Below are 20,174 nucleotides of genomic sequence, written 5' to 3'. Positions count from 1 at the left end.
CTGAGACCCAGAATGATGGAACTAACACAATTTTATCGGATGTCCCCAAGAGGACCATAAATAAGAAGAAATACAAGAAAAAATTTTCTCTAAGAAGAAATAAAATATTATAAAACACAACCTGCAGGAATTCCAGATACCGAAATATTCAATCCAGAAAATGGAAGGACCCGATATCCCTCCTGAGGCACAACACGATGTTCAATCCAGCATTGTTGTAACCAAGAAAATGACACGATTGGTTTCTTTGAAATGTTTAGTGCCCACTGAAAACAGAGAAAATAATATGAAAGTATCTGTCAAAACCTTTGCAGTAACATTTCAGGTAGAATAAAACTAAAAACCATTATTAAGTCTATTACGCATTTAACAATTAAATTAAGGGAGAATATCAATTTACACCCTAAACTGTAGAGATTGTATCAATTTAAACCTGGCTTTTGTTAGTGTATCAATTTACGCCCTCTATTACATTCATTTTGAAAAATTTCGTGTGAAACTTATGTTATATCAATTAGATCAATTTAAAGGTAACCGTGATTAAAGGTCTAAATTGATTGAAAAATGAATTTTGTGGAGTTTAATTGACTCAAATCTTATGATTCACGTGATATTCATGAAATGGTCTAATACACATACATATCACGTCAAGAAAATCGAAAGTTCAAGCAACACGACCTTGTATTTCGCAGCCAAAGCATTCTTCGCGATAACAAAACTGACATCTAGTGATGCTTTCGTATGCAATACTCCCCCCATTGCACTAACTAACTTCCCTATCTCAACCTGCAATGCAATTTTGTGTCATTAGTTCTACAAAAATAAAATTACTAATTACTAATAAGAAAAAAGATGGGTGGACTAGGAACATTTGCACGTACCTTTTCATCTTCCTGAAAACCGGATGCCAAGATTTTCACACCATCCATGGCAAGGCAGCAAGTATAACCCTGTTGAGGAAGAGGTCTGTGCTCTTTTTGCACATGACATCACGCACTGAGGACCTTCCCAACAGAAATTCAAGTTGTCAGCGACGCACCAAATCCCCGGCGTCGGACTGAAATGAGAATTTCAAACAACTATGTTTGGCTATTCGGAAAGAGAGAGCAGTGAAGTATATATTACTCGGCTACTGCGTACATGCAGCATGCACTGACAAATATTAACTGCAATGCGGTAACTATACATTTGACAAATTAACGGAGACATTCAATTTCCTGTTAATCTCGTTCTCCAGTGAAAATTTCTCTCCAATTCTATTCCGCAAAAGAAAGAAAGAAAAGGCTGGAACTACAAATTAACTATACCTAACAAGTTGCATCCCTTGGCGCGAAGATCCTCGAACTTTGCCTGAAAGCAGGAATCAACAACCAATAAACACATCGCCAATCCGAAGTAGCCATATAAATTGAACAAGAAATGGATGAGACGTTTGGTACGTGATCGGCGGAGGAGATAACATGATAGTCGTTAGGGGCGTTTTGAGAGGGATCGCAACAGAGGAAAACCTCAGCCCCATTCTGCTTGAGAGCGTCGTGAAAAGGATCGAACATCTCCGAAGCGACAAGATTACGAGAGACGAACACATTAGCTCCAGCAAATGGTTTGGGCTTCAGAAGTTGGAGAGTTGCTTCGATTACTTTCTGTGTCGATGGAAGTCCGACGAGAGAGAGGATTTTGTGAGAAATTGGAGGGATGAAAGATTGAGAGTGTGAATGGCTGAAGGGTTTTGTGAAAGGAAGTTGAGCCTTCACATTCGTGCTTCGCGTTGGTATCTAAAAAAATTTCCAAAAACATACTTTTAAAGAATAATAGCAATTTTAAAGTTAAAAAATGACCAAATGAAAAAAAGAAAAACAATAAATAAGAATTTGCAAAAACCCAAAATACCATTAAGTAGATAAAGTGTAAACTACCCTAAAATATAATAAATACATTTTTTTTTTATTTTTCGTTTCTCATCTTCCATTTTCTCTTCCTTCATATCCATTTTTCTTTTTTGATCTCATCTTTCTCGAGTGGACAAACCCTAATCTTTCCACCTTGAAGCGGCAACCTCCAATCTCTACCCTCTTCCGTTTGAAGTTTATCTTCAACTCCATCATGCATTTTAAAAAAGAAACTTCATCATGCATTTTCAAAAAAAATAATATAAACATTTGAAGCATGCAAATATTATCTCATTTTTCATCTTCTATCTTTGATTTTCAAGTCTACAACCTACAATCTCAAACGCTTGGAGTGGAAAAACAAAAACCTTCACTCCAAAAATTTTAATATGAATTATTAAAAACACAAAAAAGAATATCTTGTTTTGTTGTTTATGTCTCAATCTACAAAATTTAGGAGTATTAATATTAGAATAAAATTTATAATCTACCTAAATTTTGTCAAGTAAAATCTTTAATTAAAACAAATATAAATTCAATATATTTTTATAAATATTTTCAAAAATTCAAAATTTTGATAAATATTTTCTAAACTAATAATATCTATCTAAATAGAATCTATAATTAAAACAAAATATAAATTCAATATATTTTTATAAATATTTTTAAAAGTTCAATATTTTTATAAATATATTATAAACAAACATTATCTTTCACAATTTTCCAAATAAAATCTATAATTAAACAAAATATAAATTCAATGTATTTTTTTAAATATTTTAAAAGGTTAATCTTTGAGAAGTTCTCGACGGTTAAAAAGAAAAAAAGATAGAATTGATTTGTTATTTATTGAGAAGAACGCGAATAAATAAGAAAAACTAAGAGAACTTTGCTTTCCCTCTTAATAGCTAGACTACGTCAAAGAGTACTGCTTTCTTAGCTCAATCCCTTATAAAAATATTTTAACTTCATATTTGTTTTAATTAAAGATTTTACTTGACAAAATTTAGGTAGATTATAAATTTTATTCTAATATTAATACTCCTAAATTTTGTAGATTGAGACATAAACAACAAAACAAGATATTTTTTTTGTGTTTTTAATAATTCATATTAAAATTTTCATAATATTAAAAAGATACAAAAGTTATCTTCCTCGTCTCTTATAAATTTTTTTGCTGATTTTTAAATATATATATATATTTATATTAATTATTTAATAAAATTTGGGAGATTTTATACAAAAACACAATATCTTATGCTATTTTATTGGAAAAATAAATTAGGATCTAATATGAAAACTAATTTTAATTTTTAAATTATTAAGGATCAAAAGATTCAACTTATTTTGAAACAAAAAAAGGGTGAGGTTTAATTTCCAAATAATAAAAAAAAATTGAGATCTTCGTACAAAAACTAATTTTAATTTTCAAATTCAAAATTTAAAAGTAAATTAAGATCTAATTAGAAAACTAATTTTAATTTACAATTTATTAAAGATTGACGAAAAGATTAGATTTAGCCAATAAAAATTAATAATATGATTATTTTGAAATAAAAAAATGAATAAAGTTGTTAAGAACTTTAATAGTGGTGAAATAAAAAAATGAATAAAGTTATTGATATTTTTTTAATCCCGAGATATTAGGAAGAGGTTAGGATATGATTCTCTACCTTATTAACACGCATACTCATAATTGCATATCATAAATTAATTATAATGAAAAACTTTGATAAACTCAGAACTGTCTATTGCAAATTAATTACACATAAAAGACTTTTGATAAGACCGCAGTATATTGAAATAATTACACTTTTAAACTAATATCGATAGAAATTATAATTTAAGTAATGTTATTAAGTCAAATGAACATGGTTTAAAAATCTTCCTAAACACAATTAAACTAATTGTTTTTATATATATATAATATGCTATATTTTTAGAATAAGTTAATTATAATTTAATAAGAATAAGAAACATTGGAAAACAAACAAATAAGCAAGTTCTCACTTGAAAAAAATGACAATAAAATTTTAATTCAAAATAATAAATTGGTTATTTTGGTGGTTGAGCTCAATGTTATTTTGGTATTAAAACGTTGTTTTGAAATAAAATCAATGGTTGAAATTCTTCTAAATTCAAAATAATAATTGGGTTATTTTGAAATTGCGTTTTAAAATCAATAGTTGAGATTCTCCAATTCAAAAATTAATAAATTGGTTATTTTGAAATTTATTTTAAAATAAAATTAAGGTTGAGATTCTCCCCATTTCAAAATAATAATTGAGTTATTTTGGTATTCAAGCCATTAATGTTATTTTGAGATAAGATAGCAAACAAAGTGATATTTTTTTAATTTTGAAATTTAATTAATGTTATTTTGATACAAAATCTATCGTTCAGATTCTCAAATTCTGAAAAATAATAATTTTGTTATTTTGAAATTTAATTGGGTTATTTTGAAATTCAAAGTCAATTTGGTTATTTTGAAATTAGTAGATTGAATAAAGTTATTAAAATGTTGAATCAATTAGTTGAGTCCCGAGATATTAAGAAAAAAAAGTTATGATATGGGTTGCTGTATCTTTTCGAGGTAAAAAATAATTAAAAGCAGATAAATGAATAACCTAAATTAAGTACAATGTAGAAACGAAATAATTATAGTTGGAGAAGGAGATATTTTGGTATTTTATAAAATATAATGCACGTGCAAAAAATGTTATTTGCTAAAATTTAAAAGAAAAAGTAGTTTTGCCATTTTTCAAAATGACCCTTAAAAACGTTGATATATCTCTTGTTATTCCAAAGAAATTGACTCACGGAAATGACTAAATTTAATCATCCTTATTCCTTCTACATCCGCTCGACCAATGGTTCTCTCTTCTTCTACACACTTTTCCTCTCTCTATTTTGCCGAAATCTATTCCCCAAAATTGATCTATCTCTCAACCTACTTCCCTAGATCTTACAGTATTTTTACCCTCTTTGGCACTCACTGGTTTTTCTCCACGTTCAACATCATCTTCTTCACGGTATTTTGATCCACACCGATTTTCTAAACCTTACATTTTTCCCTTTGGTGGTTTCGAGCAAGGTAGGGTCGAGGTAATATTTTTCCCTTTGGTGGTTTCGAGCAAGGTAGGGTCGAGGTAATATTTCTTCCTTCTATTCGCGTGCCGATGATTAGTTATTTTCCCGATATCATATTGTTTTGATTGAAACGATCATTCCATGTGTTCTCTTTGATCTTCATTGTCAGTGGTTTTATTTTGTTCCATGTTCAATCTTAAAGTGTTCACAATCGTTAGTCTTTGTCAATGGGATGGGGATTCTGCTTTCGTTCTTCCTTTTCGGATAATTTAGAGTTTTCACATTCTATGGATTCAAGTACTTTTGTACGATGGATGAAGAAAGCACCCAAGCGAAAAGGCTCATATGTTAGCGATCAACCTGCTGCTACTTTCTTTTCACTTGTTGTCGAACTGGAATCCCCCATAAAGGGTCTCTATTGAGCGCGCGACTTTTAACCCCTTTGACTCGCATTGTAATGATCGGCCGGAAATGCGAAAAATCTATTAGTTCATATGGGCATAGCAAAGGAAGAAAGATTAGTGTTTCGGATGGTCCATAGGCAAAAAGTATATTGCAAAACCGCTCCATTAGGCTCATATAGAGCGATAGATCAATGAAATTTGATGATGAGAGAACTAAAAAAACGAAGGACTGATTAATGGAAAAAATAGTTGTCAATCTTAGATTTCAAACCGAGTTTCTTTCTTAAATGCTATAATGAACTATCTGATGGTTTCAATAGCGACTTCTGTTATGGAAACGGCGGCTCGAGTCCTTGTTCATTGAGGCTAAGATGACTTTACTTTACTTATGAGGGAACCATATAGGGAAAAGACAGAGAAGGAGTCCATTGAGTCACCATTTCTGAAACCCATCTTGCATGATCGCTTTGAGTGACATAATATCTAAAGATAGGTTAGAGTAGATTTTCGGAGTTCAAGCTCTTTTGATTAGTACACAATCAATGAACTGATAGAACTAAGACATGCACAGCGAAAATAGAATCGAAATTCTACCCTAATTGCCTCTAATTAACATGTAACCCTAAACTAATCAAATTAGGGTTTTAGGAAATATTTCCTTTGAAGCTTTCGAAAATCTTCGAGATCTCCTTACCAATTCAAACCGAGACCACCGCTAGTAGTCACCTACTATCCCTCTAGACAAAGAACCGGGTTGTGGGACCCAATTTGGTGTAGAAAATAAAGGAGATAAAATGAAATTGGAAGGTAGAAATTTTTGGTTGAGATATTGGAGTATGAAAAAATAGTAATTTCTAATTACTAGAAAAATGCCAAAAAAATTTCAACAATTTGAAAACACCCCTATTTATAACCTAATTAGATGCAAAAATGCAAGTAATTAATTTGCCAAATCTCAATACCTAATATTCCACTAACAATTAGTGGAACTTAGTGGGCTAGGTGTCTACATCTCATGTAGCCACATATTCCACTAAGAGTTAGTGGGATTATCCAACAAAATGTTAGATTTTTCCACTAACTTAGTTCAAGGGTAAAATGGTCAATTGACCTTTCAAGTCAAAAGTCAATATTTTGACTTTTTACCATTTTGTCCATCTTGATTAATTCCGACCTCCGAGCATGAATCTGCATTCATTTTTCTAAAATTCAAATCACATGAATATAAGGTCGGTCAAAGTTTGGCTTTCTAAAGTCAAAAGTCAACATTTTGATTTTTTACAACTTTGACCATTTCCATCAATTCCAAGCTTCTTAGTATGAATTCGTATTCATACTTATAGTATGTAAAACATAAAAGCTCTATTTCTAATTAGAAGACCGACGACTATATCACTATATTTGTCGGTTTTCCTTTCTTCTCCCAAATGTCACTATACTTGGGAGAAGAAAGGAAAACCGACAAATATAGTGATATAGTCGTCGGTCTTCTAATTAGAAATAGAGCTTTTATGTTTTACATACTATAAGTATGAATGCGGATTCATACTAAGAAGCTCGAAATTGATGGAATTGGTCAAAAATAGTAAAAAGTCAAAATGTTGACTTTTGACTTTGAAAAGTCAAACTTTGACCGGCGTTATAGTCAAATGTGATTTGAATTTTGGAAAAATGAATGCGGATTCATGCTCGGGAGGTTGGAATTAGTCAAGACGGACAAAATGGTAAAAAGTCAAAATATTGACTTTTGACTAAGAAAAGTCAAAGTTTGACTTTTGACTAGAAATATCTAATGACCATTTTACCCTTGGACTAAGTTAGTGGGAAAATCCAACATTTATTGGATAATCCCACTAACTCTTAGTGGGATATGTGGCTATATGAGATATAGACACCTAGCCCACTAAGTTCCACTAATTGTTAGTGGAACATTAGGGGTTGAGATTTGGCAAATGAATTGCATGCATTTTTGCATGTAATTAGGTTATAAATAGAGGTGATTTCAAATGTTGAAGAACTTTTGCCTCTTTTATCATTTTCATCATCTCAACAAAAGAAAAAAAAAACCTTACAATCCCATTTTATCTCCATTACTTTCTACACCAAAGTTGGGTCCCACAACCCGGTTCTTTGTCTAGAGGATAGCAGTTGAGTACTAGTGGTGGTCTCGGTTAGAATTGGTAAGAAGATATCAAACCTTTTGAAAGCTTCAAAGGTAATATTTCTTAAAACCCTAATTTGATTAGTTTATGGTTACATGTTAATTGTGGCAATTAGGGTAGAAATTCGATTCTTTTTCCGCTGTGCATGACTTAGTTCTATCATTTAGGTGCAAAGTCAGCCCACTATATGGGAAGAAAGAATAACCTTAGCTGACGTGAGGTGCGTGGGAAAGAAGATTTTTGCTTTATTTCTCTGTGATGTAGAGTAGGATCAGAGGATCGAGTCAGTCGATCTTCTGTAGCAACTCTGATACATGAAAGGACTCATATGCTCTGCTCCATGGGCTAAATAAGGAAAAAGCACCTAACCCTAGGCTGAACTTCCTTTCGACATGGGGAATACAATGAAACCAAGACTACTACTACCTAATAGGCAAATCACGCACCCTTCAAGATTCATTCACCTAGGTCTTAGGCTTAACTAGGACAAAATACTCGGCCTTTTCCTTTTCTTCCTTTTCATCTAGACCTTTCTTTTTGGGATCCGACGGCTTCTTGATGACTCTTGGCTTGGCCTCCTATCTTCTTCGCTCTTCCATCTCCAGCTCATAAGTTCATTCTTTTTTGCAATTGACCTCTTCTTCTCTTTGAACTCATTTGATTAGTCCTTCACCTGAGATTTATGGATTAGGAATATTTCATTCATTTATCTTTTCTCTTTCATAATCTCTTTCGGAATGTGGTAATAAACGACTTATGTCTTTAATAAGAGCTTGAGAAACTACTATTTCATTCTTCTATCTTAAATAATCTTGAGCACTTTCGCAGGTTCGAAGACTCGATTCATTGAGAAGAGAGAGAAAAAGAAGAGCTTGAGAATGATTTCTTCTTCATAAATGATTCTCTCTTTCTCTTTTGATATTTTATTCGACTATGAAAATTAATGTTTGCGCAGAGACAAAGCTCCATAAGACGAGGATATTCTTGGTTCAGACGACTGGAAGAACGAGTATGTAAGAGGACGAGTGTTATTCCACTAAAAAAAGAATATTGAACTTTCTTTTATCAATGTGGATAAATAAAAGTATTATTTTCATCCCGTGGAGGGATTTTGGCAGTCGCGATTCTTCTTCTTTCAGTTGTAGAAAGAGAAGTAGCCTTATCTCTTTCATGAGATCTATGATTAAAGGTCGAAGTCCCAACTAGTAATTTTCTCTCTTTTCACTATCAACTTAGTATGAAAGAAGAGAAGGAGAGTAGTTAGGCTCGAGTGAGTAGGAGAAGTTGAGACAAGACTAACAAGGCTTTTTATGATGATCTTGACTATTCAAAAGATTATTATGAGAAGGGAAGAGGTGTGCATTATGAACGAGGAGAAGAAAGAGACCTACAGTTTACGCAGTTGAGGAGACGAAGTTGGAGAAATAGATGAGAATTAGAGGACTCGACTTTACTCTATCTTCTCTTCTTATTTCTTGACCCTCAAGTGGGTCCTGCTTTCCCCTTTCCATATCGGAAGCTATCGCTCATATTCATAAGGCCTATACATCAAGGTGCTCAGCCTACCGCTTCGTGGATATAATTAAGAGTATGAAAGATCAGAGCTTTCAAAATTCAATTTTTTTTCATATCTTCTTACATAGTCTTGAGCACTTTATCTTCTTATTACTTGAGCGAGATCAGGGTATCGATCTCCCGGAAAGGTTATACTCCACCTCTCAGTGGGGTAGTTTCTGAAGCTAATCGCAGAGAGAAAGTAGACTAGCTCAAAAGACCGTGGGACATATCAAAGCAAGAAAGAAGAAAACTCCACACCTCGACCCGTCTCCTAGATCAGTCTGAATGGTAAGCGGTTCACTTACAATCTATTTTCATAGCCTGACTTATGAAGGCGAAGGGAAAGGAAAGGAGGCACTCCTTTCCAGAGTTTAGATCTTGAATAAGATCTCTGACAATCTTTCCCCATTAAAGAAAGGAAAGGGATGTAGAGGGAGAGGCAGTAGCCCTTGTTTAAGGTGTCGCCTTTGTTGAGGGTTGCGCTTCTTATTTGATAAGGCAAATAGAAAGAAAAACCAGGGGAGAAAAATTGACATATGACCAATAAATAAAGAAATATGCTAGAGGCCAATGCATGCATAAGGCATCTTTCTCTTTCAAAAGAAGAAGGATTGAAACCTCCAATGGTAGAAGTGCCATAAGAAGAGATAAGGCCGCCACGAGAGCAGACACTGCTCTTAATTCCTGCCTCTTCTAAGGTAGTTTGAGATGGTCCTTGCCTCCATGGAAAAAGAGTGGCCCACATAGAAATAAAGCTAAAACCTTTGAGCAATATTCTTTGTTCCCGCCTATGGCGCCTTCTTGTTCGTAAACTTTGTTGAGCGACTATCCTTCTCCTTCGAGAACAAATGCCTCAACCGCAGAGTGGGGGTGAAGACTGAATACCGCCACGTGGGCTACTTTTTCAAGCTCAATGAGTGAGGAAAGAGTCTTTTCCACGTTTGAGAGGTCGACGACGTCTAGTACACAGAACCTAAAGAATCTCAAAGGACTAGGATTGGGAATAGACTAAAGAGTGAATTTCTTTATGAACTATAAGAATTGTAGCCCTTATTCATTGACCTGTCTCAGGCCTCAAAGGAAGAAAGGAAAGTTTGTTGGAGCTCATTTCACAGCGAATGTGGAAACTGTTCAAGTGCTTTCTAAATCCACAGAAAAGCATAAGGACGGTAGCCTACACTACCCTGTAGTAGTAAATCACAATAGTGCTAAAGAAAGCCCTATCTTTATGCCTGAGAAGAAAGGCCTTGAAAGAGTGGGACGGACCCCAATGTAATCTTTCCTTTGAGGAGGTACGAAATTCTTCCATCCATTAGGTTACGATCACTGAAAGTGAGTAGTCAAAAGTACTATTTCAAGAAGAAGCTTTCCCTTGGATCCAAATTGAGTAGGGAATATCTCTAACGATAGGGTCTGTCTTTCCTTATGCAATCATTGTCTTAATCATAGTTGTTCTCATCTCAGATCGATCAAAAAGCATAAGAGAGGCGAACTTTGAGAATGAGAGGTTAAATGAGGAGACTCCTTAACTAGCCCCTTAAGCAAATCAATGAAGGATGCAATATTCCTTTTCACCTTGCTGCTGAAGGACATTCTTTTGCTGTTGTGGTTGATTTTGCATAGGCTTTCTCTAGCTTTTGCAGAACTGAGATCCCTGAGAAGTTGCTACTCCTCTTCTTTGACTTTCTTTAGTTGGAAAGGAGAGGTGCCATAAGACAGAGATATTCTTGAGAGATGATCGATCACGAAAAAAGGATTATGATAATAAGGGAATTTCTCTCTCTCTTTACGACGGTGTGTGTTAATAACTATTTTGGATTCTTGACTGATCCCTTTGTTTACAAGAATTCAAGAGAGGTTTGAATAGCTCGACCTATAGAAGTCGCTAAAATAGGGTAAGTCGCTAAAATAGGGTAAGAGACATGGAAGTGGGGGCATTCTATGTAAAGAGTTGACATAAGACTGGAACCATGAGATAGTCGCTTTTAAGTTATAACACCGTTAACTTTGTAAAACTGACTATTTCGTTTATAGATATCCAATGTAACTTAATCTTAAAAATGAGCTAACTATGAACTTCTGTTCACGTGAAATTATTGATAGATCTGCATAAGTGAGGGCAGCTCAATGGCGTTGGCTCAATAAGCCTCCCATTTCAGGGGTAAGATCGGGTGGATAGCTAGGGACATAGGGTGCAAGACGGAATTCACTCCTACCACTCTAGGGTTAGTAGATAGGTTGTTCCCTTAATGATTGAATCCAAGTCTTGAACAAGGGTCCCACCCTTTCATTGGCCCGAGAGGATTCAGTTTATAGGTTGGACCTAAAACCAATTATTTAATAGTGGATCAGTGGGACTTAAAGAAAAAAGATATAATGTCGGGGTAAAACAGTGCTTTGACCCAGTCGAGATCATGAACAACTTGTGAAAGATTAACTTACTTATCATGTCATATCACATGGACACAAATATATCTATAGTGAGGGAGTGCAACTACGGGACTTTAGTGGAATGACTCATTAGTTAACGAAGGTTGATTAACTCGATCTAAACAGTTTAGTCGGTTAATCTCAGATCGTTGAACCCTTGATCTATAGATCCATTAGGTTCCCCCACTAGCTCATAAGGAATCAACTTAGAACATTATGATGGAATAATTCGAATTGTTAGAATTAGAATATAGTCATCGATTATAATTTAAGATAAAGCTTCATGTTTAAATGTAATTTAAATATGAATATGAATTCATATTTGGAAGCTCAAAATTGATGAAAATGGTAAAGAAGTAAGAAGTCAAAATGTTGACTTTTGACTTTGAAAAATCAAACTTTGGATGACTTTATATTCAAATGTGATTTAAATTTTGGATAAATTTATACGAATTGATGCTTGGAAGGTTGAAATTAGTCAAGATGGACAAAATGGTTAAAAGTCAAAATGTTGACTTTGGGCTTGAAAAACTCGAACTTTGAATTTGATTTAAATGTTGAATTTGATTTAAATACATATTTTATTTTGTATTTGGTTTATGGAAATCATTCCATAAGCATATCGTACACATGGAAAACATCTAATTCAATTTTGAAAGTGTATTAGGGATATTGTAGTAAAAAAAATATTTATACAAAATTAACAAAAAAAAAATCAATTCGTGTTTTTTGTGAACGCTTGGGTTACGGTTAACTAAAAAAATTAATTTGAATACAATTTTTTGTTGAGGCTTTAACGGTATCAACAAAGTTTGCAACATATATTAGCACATTTTTCATTTTGTATAGGGTTCACGAAAAAAACAAAGAATTTCATTCACACGAAAAAAAACAATTCTACATTTAATCTCATATTCAGGTTAATGTATAAATAATAATAAAAAAAATACAATTTTGGTTTTAATCCTTCTGACATAATCTTCTCCCAGATTATAAATAATCTCTCACAATCATTCCACTTAATCCTTTCCGAAACAAAGATTATAAATAATCCTCATAATCCTTCCCTCAAACAAGGATTATAATAATCCTTTCCTCCACTTAATCCCCCATTTTCCTTATTCTTTTCCCCCTTATTCATTTCTTTCCCCCAAACGGCCCCTTACAGTTGCATTTAGATGAAAAACTTTAATGTTTTGTATCATAAAATACTCTTGTTTCGAAAATATAACTTAATAAAATATAAAAAAATATTGTCACTATAGGTATTTGAACAGAAATGGTTAATTCATTCGTGACAAAAATAACTTTAGAAGAACAAAAATGGTTCATACCGTAGGCTTGTAACTCTCAAATTGAAGGTTTTGGTAATCTTTACCCAATTTAGACCCATTCATGTTTGCCCTACCAACCAAATATAAGCGTCTCAATCTAAGAGCTTTTATCCTGTTCAAACTCAACAACATGTCTTCACCTATACCTCAACCTCAACCTCAACCTCGTAATAATGCCAAAATCTTCTTGTCTGAAAGACACCTTCTGAGAAATTTAAAATTGATAATGTCACATCGATCATCCTCAAACTCTCTTAACAAGATGTAATGACACAAAGATCCACTGATCATCAACCTAATGTCCAAGAAATGATTGAATGGAGTTTTCCTAAACATATACAATTGCCTAGGAGTTAACTTGTTTTTAATATTGGAGATAGTTTTCGCCGAGTGAGAACATGTCAATTTTGGAAGGAAAATGTTTGAATTGCAAATTTTAGTGACAAGAGGCATTTACCAAACAGAGAACACAGGTAACATAAGAAAATAAGTACTTTGTCTTAGAACTCAAGGGAATCTTGATCCAATCTCGGTCAAGAACAACATAAATTCACTATGTACTTGGGTTATTTACATGTGATGTCACGATATTGGTGTTTTATATGCATCCTATGATGTATCTTGGTTAATCTCGGGTGAAATCTAGCCCGATAACCAACACATAATGCATATGAACACAAACGTAGAACAATCTCAAGACTCATTCAACAAATCTCAGTCCAATTTCAACAATCTCAGGCGAGATTCCTAATCTAAATGAGCCTAGGTTGATGAAATTTATGACATTCATCAGATCACCACCAGAAAAAATTTAAAAATGAGATATGCACACATCCAACTACTTATATTCCAGCCACCTCATATTTCAAAAAAAAAAAAAAAAAAACCTATAACAAAACTTTAAAAAAGCTCTAAACTATCAAATTGTTCAAGGCAGAATACATGTAAAGACTTAAATGCTTGAGGATACACAGAACAATTTTGCCCACACAAAAATCAATAAATCTAAGAGATTTTGAGAGTAATGAAGTTCAAACTTAACCTAAATGAGTTCCTATTTTCACAACTATATGAAATTGTTTGCTGGAAAATATTTTGGTAATTGTATAATAGCATTTATTTTAAATTTTAAATACAAAATAAGAAATCTCATAATTGAATTCGGCTAAAGCTGTGAAAAAAGCCGTCTCTGTGAGAAAAACAGACGAATATAAAAAAAATGTATGCTATTTTTTAAATGGTAGACCCAAAACTGACAGTATTTGACCATTTTCATAATATTAACGATTTTTTTGAATGTTTTTAAAAATATTCATTTTAATTATTTTTAACATTATCCACCTGACAGTGTCCATCAACAAACTCAACACAAGAGCGTTCGAATTCTTCGGTGCCCGCTTAACAGAGTTTGCGTCCTCATGAACTCCACTGTCTTCCTCCTCTCCTCGTCGTTGCCGCCCCCCACAATCAACCATCTTTGAGTCTCCTCCATCTCCTCCGCAACCTCTCTTCCCCACCTCCCAAGCCTGCCCTATCGGAAATCCACTCCATCTGCATCTCCTCTCTTCCTCCCTAGAAGAAACCCTTGTCGAGTCTTCTCCGGCGATGGCAACGGTGATAGTGGTGGTCCCGATGACTACGACATGGACGATGAGGAAATGGAGGAATTCAACAGCAACAAAGATTTCGACATCGAGTACGATCCCCTAGTCGCCGCGATAGCTGCAGCAGCGGGTTCCGACGACGTTGGCGATGAGAATATCTCGATTGTGCAGAGCAAAAGCTTCGTGTTCACACAGGGATGGGATTCGGAGATGATTGTGGATTATAGGATAAATGAGGAGGAATTTCATAAGATTAGTTTTATGCACTGTCATTTCTTCATTAGGAAGTCGTCGGATTCCAACAGCGATGTTTATGATTTTAGAGAGGTTAGTGGCAAAATTTGCTTAGTTTCATTTCAAACTTGGCTTTATCAGATTCATTTGATAGTTAAAAAAAGTTTTCGTTGATGTGTTTCTTGGTTGTAGATGTATGTTACTCCTCCGGATACTGATGTTTATGTCGTCCCCAAAGTTCTTGCTCCCTCCAATGCCTCAAAAGGTATTATTGTTCTTTCTTTGCATTTATATACATGATAAAATGGTGTAAATTATTATGTTTTAGTCTTGAACTCTAGATTAAAAACCCGTTTCAACCATTTTCATTAGTTTTTAACTAACAAATGAACAGAAACTTAACCTGTTAGTTTAGCCATTTTCATTAACTTTACATTAACAATAACTAGTGCAATTGGCCGGCATTTATCACGCCTCTCTAAGTTTTCATTTACTTTTTGAAGTCTTATTACTTCAGTCTTACCACATTTACTTTAATCCTCTGTGGTTAATTGTTTACATTATGCTATGTTTTTGTTGTATCCTTTTGTATGTTGAAGCACTAGTCTCTGTTCATCTCCTTTGTGAAAAGTTTCAATCATTTTCTATAAACAGATTTCAATTTAGCATGTTCATTTAGTCAGTCGGCAAATGTTTACAGACGGTCATTTAAGTTTTTGTGGAAGAACGGTTGGTAAGTTAACAGTTAATTTGATGAAGAAATCTGAGACTAAAACTGACTTATTGAAGGTTAAGGGACTTAAACACAATAATTAAAAGTTAATAGAACAATATGGAACAAACATCATAGTTCAAGGACCAAAATAAGATTTTAAGGAATTTCAGTAGTGTATGATCATACTTTTCTTCACAACTGCAGTATATTAGATGTGCTTAGAGTGATTATGGATGCTACAATGTCATAGAACCACCTATTGATGCACCTAGAGATCCATTATACAAGTCTGAAAAGGAGGTTCTTAAGGTAAGGTTGGACTTAAGAATTTGATGATTGTTCACTCTATTTTTCTATTTCTAGTGAAAGTGATGATAATTTAATGGACTCTTCCATTTCTTTGTAAATCCGAGTATAGGTTTCGCCGCGATACGTTAGAATAGAAGTAGCTAGCATAGTTATACAAAGTGACGTTCATTGACTCAACGACGTTTGAAATTTAAGAATATTATGCATGTGATGGTCTTCTCTTCAGGATGGGAATGTGGACAAAGATATAAGAATGTGCAAACAATTCATTTATCTTTTGCAGGTTTTCTTGACGAAGCACTTCAAAATCGAAGGCTGTGGACCTGAATTTGTCCTAGATTTTGAGAAAATATATGTAATTGATTCAAAACCAAGTCAATCACTAGGCAAAAGTCCTGGTAAGACTTTTTTTTCTTGGCTTTTGCACTGTTTCAGTAATAAGTGAAGTTCTAAACTTCAAGTCGAATTGAAGATTTCAAGCTGCTTCTAGTCTGTTAAAAGGTTTAAACTACTTCCTTTTGCTCTAACACAGTCACACTTCCAGTTCCAGGAGGAAGAGATAGGGTCAGGAGAAGCGACTTGCTCGTAGTTTGAGACAATGGAAACTCTTTCAAGATCATCCATTCGTATCCGTTTCTTATCTACCAGATTTCATTGCATTTTATGCTCTATTTATTGCTTAATCCCTATACTCTCAATGCAATCTAGAGTGAACGAGATGACCCGACCACGGTAATCGAGAAAGAATAGAGGACCAAAACTAGACAAGATATGGAGAGACATCTTAGGAAGTTAAGGGACTTCAACAATTCAAATTGGTTTTAAACAACACCATTCAACCTGCAAAAGTCGTCTCAGCATCCTCATCTATTTGGAAGTGAGGACAAGAAATGTGAATTCAAAGTTTTGAGCATGATTTTGGACGGCTGACTTACCTGTCATGATGATTCTCTCGTGTGAGTTCTCGACGTATCTCCTGCCTGTGCTCTTGTGATCGGTATTGAGTTCCATTCTGGCTAGTTGCACTTGCAATGATTGTTCTTGATTCAAATTCTACTCGCTTTCAATTCTCAACACAAGATAACAATCAATTAATCTAGGAGAACCCTTAGGGCTATAAGAACTCTACTAACCCTTAATTAGGTCCAATTACTAGCACAATAGTCAAAGTATGCCAGAGTAACCCTACGGTGAGGATATAAGCTATTTGTTGACTAGGAGTTGTATGAGATATAAATGGTGTCATTTCAAGTTTCTCCTTCATAAAACGTGTGTCTATCTTTACATGTTTCGTTCTGTCATGTTGAACTGAGTTATTGATTATGCTTATAGAAATAAATCAAATTTGATATTATGAGATTTTGTCTAAAATGAATTAATTTGCTTTTTTCCCTAAAATGATAGATATGCTCATTAAGCTTTTTATTTTCTCTTTTTTTATATAAAAGATTATAAAGAAAACGATTATTTTAAGATTTCATATTATTGCATAAATTTTTACTTTTTAAAAAAAATAAAAATCTTAGTCATAAATATCCTTAAATCTTAAAAAAAATTCAAAAAGATTTTCATTAATCAAATTTTTACACCAAAACTTTCTATACTTAAAATGAAAACAAATCACATAAAACAAATGCTTGCCTAATCAAATAGAAGGATGAATCGATATTTTTAATACATCCTAAAAAATCCATAAATCACATAAAACAAACATCAAATGAAACTAATATAAATATAATATAATTGATAAACATGTTTACTCACTTTCAAACAATAAAATATTTATTAATGATTTTATTTACTTTTTATTTTTTATAATTTTTCAAAAACATCCATTGAAATTGAAAAATCAAAACTTTGATATATCTATCAACATTGATATTTTAGATCTCGCGTTAAAACATAAAAGCCCACAAAATCTCACAAAGTTTCGAAACAAAAATTTATTTAAAACATACTAAAAAATAATTAGGTAAACAAAAGAATTCTCACACCGATAGATCTCTTAAACTATCATTTTGTGTTAATAATCAAACCAATTATAATCAACCTCTAAGAAAAAAAACTTCATTTTCTCCCTTCTTCTATTCTTATAATAAAAATGGATGATTTATTGAAATACTGTATTCTTAAAAAAAACAATTGTTTTAGAACTTATTAGAGATCTAGTGTAGAAAGATGAGTCTTGATGACTCATCCTATAAAAGAGAAAATGAAAAGGATGTGACTTTTGAAGACTCGTACCATATCAAATAATTCTTAGACACTCAAGACTTAAATAAAAACAAAAAGAAAAAAAAACCATGAGTAAATATATGATTCATAGCAATATTTTAATATTTTAGTTTTTCAACGTTTCGGGACGGAACTAAAAAATCAAGTCTGGACATCGTCGTTTGATTTTTTTCGGCAAGAAATATTGATATTCCTCGGAATGGGGCCACCCAGCAGTTAGATGTGAACTTTCGGGACCTTTGACATTGTTCTAAGCTGGGTGGTTTCTTTCTAGGCCATAGCATCGACCATTTTTTCAACGTTTCGGGACGAAACTAAAAAACCGAGGTCGGGCCATCGCCGTTCGGCTTTTGTGGGCAAGAAACTTTAATATTACTCGGAATGTGGCCATCCGACAGGTAGATGTGAACTTTCAGGACCTCTGACATTGTTCTAAGCTGGGTGGTTTCTTTCTAGGCCATAACATCGACCCTTTTTTGGATGTTTCGGGACAGAACTAAGAATTGACAGTCTTCAATGCTTGTTTTAACAACGTTTTCAATCAAATTAATCATCTTTTACGTTTTCTAAAAATATTTTTCCAAGAACGTGAGGGAAGGTTGAAGCGTGTGTTAAAGTTGTCCGCGATTTGCGGATTTTGATCGGCTGACTTGTTCGTCGAGTTCGAACAAGTGTCGCACAATCGTTCACATCGTGTTTGAAGGGTTACAATTGTGACAACTGGTATCAGAGCCAAGTTGGCAGTTGACAGTGCGAGACAGAAAGATGTCGGTGGCGAAACAGTCTAGCAAGACCCATAATGAGCGACTTATGAGAATCGAAGAGCAGATGCTCTACCTGGTGGAAGTTCCTGATTCCATCCGGTTCTTGGAATAGCGGCTTGAGGATATTGCCAAGAAAGCTGATGGCATTGAAGTCGTGTTCGGTCGCCTTGACGGACTACCCATCCAAGAGTTATTGACTAGAGTCGACGCTCTAAAGTCCCGAGTTATGAGAACGGGAAATGTCACCTACGAGCGTGGGGACAGTTAATCGGGCTATGTTGCCGAGATGGAAGAACGAGTTATGGAGCTTGATAACTCCCAAAAGAACATGTTGAAGATGATCAACAACATGACGGAAGATTTTCGAGCAACCCTCGATGTCGTGAGGAATGAGCTCGCAGAGGTAAACACAAGGGTGAACCTTACTATGCGAGCACTAGCAAACCAGGCTCCAGCTGGAGGAGCCATTCCTGCGGGCAGAATCAAGATTCCTGAGCCCAAGCCCTTCTATGGGGCGAGAGATGCCAAGGCGTTGGAAAACTTCATCTTTGATGTCGAGCAGTATTTCAAATCCACGAACACAATTACTTAAGAGGCCAAGGTGACACTGGCAACCACGCATCTGTCAGAAGATGCGAAGTTATGGTGGAGGTCCCGATACATGGACATTCAAGAAGGGCGTTGCACAATCGACACGTGGGATGCCCTAAAAGAAGAACTCCGTTCGCAATTTTTTTCTTGAGAATGTCAAGTTCTGGCCCGACGGAAGCTGCGTGAATTGAAGCACACGGGGAACATTCGGGACTACGTGAATTGAAGCCGTGGGCTAGGACCAAGTTGTATGAGCAACGAATCCAATACCTCACGTCGACATACGCAGTGGCTGAACGGTTGTTTGACTTATCTAGTGAATCTTAGGATGCAAGACGACATCAAGCTTCCTCCTCTAGAGGAAACAGAAACAACCGCCCAAATTCCCCGAAGACTGTAGGGGGAGACAAGCGACAAGGTGGAGATCGCAAGCCCTTCCAAGCGAATACAGGAAACAACTGGCGAGGACCAAACAATCAAAACAACACCAGTCGTTCCATCAGTTGTTTCATATGTAAAGACCTCATCTTGCCAGAGAGTGCCCCAACCGTATCGACTTCAACGCTTTTCAAGCCACCCTGGCCTCGGACTCAGATGATAGATTGAGTCAGACTGAAGGAGACGTTGGACAGATAGAAGAGGGCGAGAATCCTCGGATGGGGGCCCTAATGTACGTAGAATGGTCTCATGTACGTAGACTGTTGGGTCAACCAAAAGCCACCCAAGAGCACTATGGTGGATTCTGGTGCCACCCATAACTTCATTGTAGAAGCCGAAGCTAGACGGCTGAATCTCCGTCGGGAGAAGGACGCAGGAAAAATGAAGGACGTGAACTCAGCTGCCCTACCTATCGTCG

The 20,174-nt window shown here is 34.6% G+C and overlaps 2 protein-coding genes across 2 annotated transcripts; one reads left to right on the top strand and one right to left on the bottom strand.

Moving 5' to 3' along the window:
* Positions 1-90: 90 nt before the first annotated feature.
* On the bottom strand, positions 91-14,341 carry LOC116405486 (protein ECT2-like). The gene is given in 8 exon segments (XM_031889470.1): positions 91-266; positions 679-786; positions 882-977; positions 979-1,004; positions 1,308-1,350; positions 1,440-1,775; positions 12,867-12,978; positions 14,208-14,341. Coding segments are annotated over 8 exon segments (1,014 nt in total). The 3' UTR covers positions 91-107.
* A 168-nt stretch (positions 14,342-14,509) lies between these two features.
* On the top strand, positions 14,510-18,995 carry LOC116401683. Its single transcript, XM_031889468.1, has 6 exons — positions 14,510-14,797; positions 14,897-14,969; positions 15,670-15,728; positions 16,012-16,126; positions 16,261-16,313; positions 18,840-18,995. Exons 1-6 carry the CDS (start codon positions 14,510-14,512, stop codon positions 18,993-18,995), a joined length of 744 nt encoding a protein of 247 aa, XP_031745328.1.
* The last annotated feature ends 1,179 nt before the right edge of the window (positions 18,996-20,174 follow it).

Source organism: Cucumis sativus, unplaced genomic scaffold, assembly GCF_000004075.3.
Source record: "Cucumis sativus cultivar 9930 unplaced genomic scaffold, Cucumber_9930_V3 scaffold110, whole genome shotgun sequence".
Classification (NCBI taxonomy): Eukaryota; Viridiplantae; Streptophyta; class Magnoliopsida; order Cucurbitales; family Cucurbitaceae; genus Cucumis; species Cucumis sativus.
The sequence above is the reverse complement of the archived record's forward strand: the minus strand, read 5'-3'. Positions and strand labels throughout refer to the sequence as shown.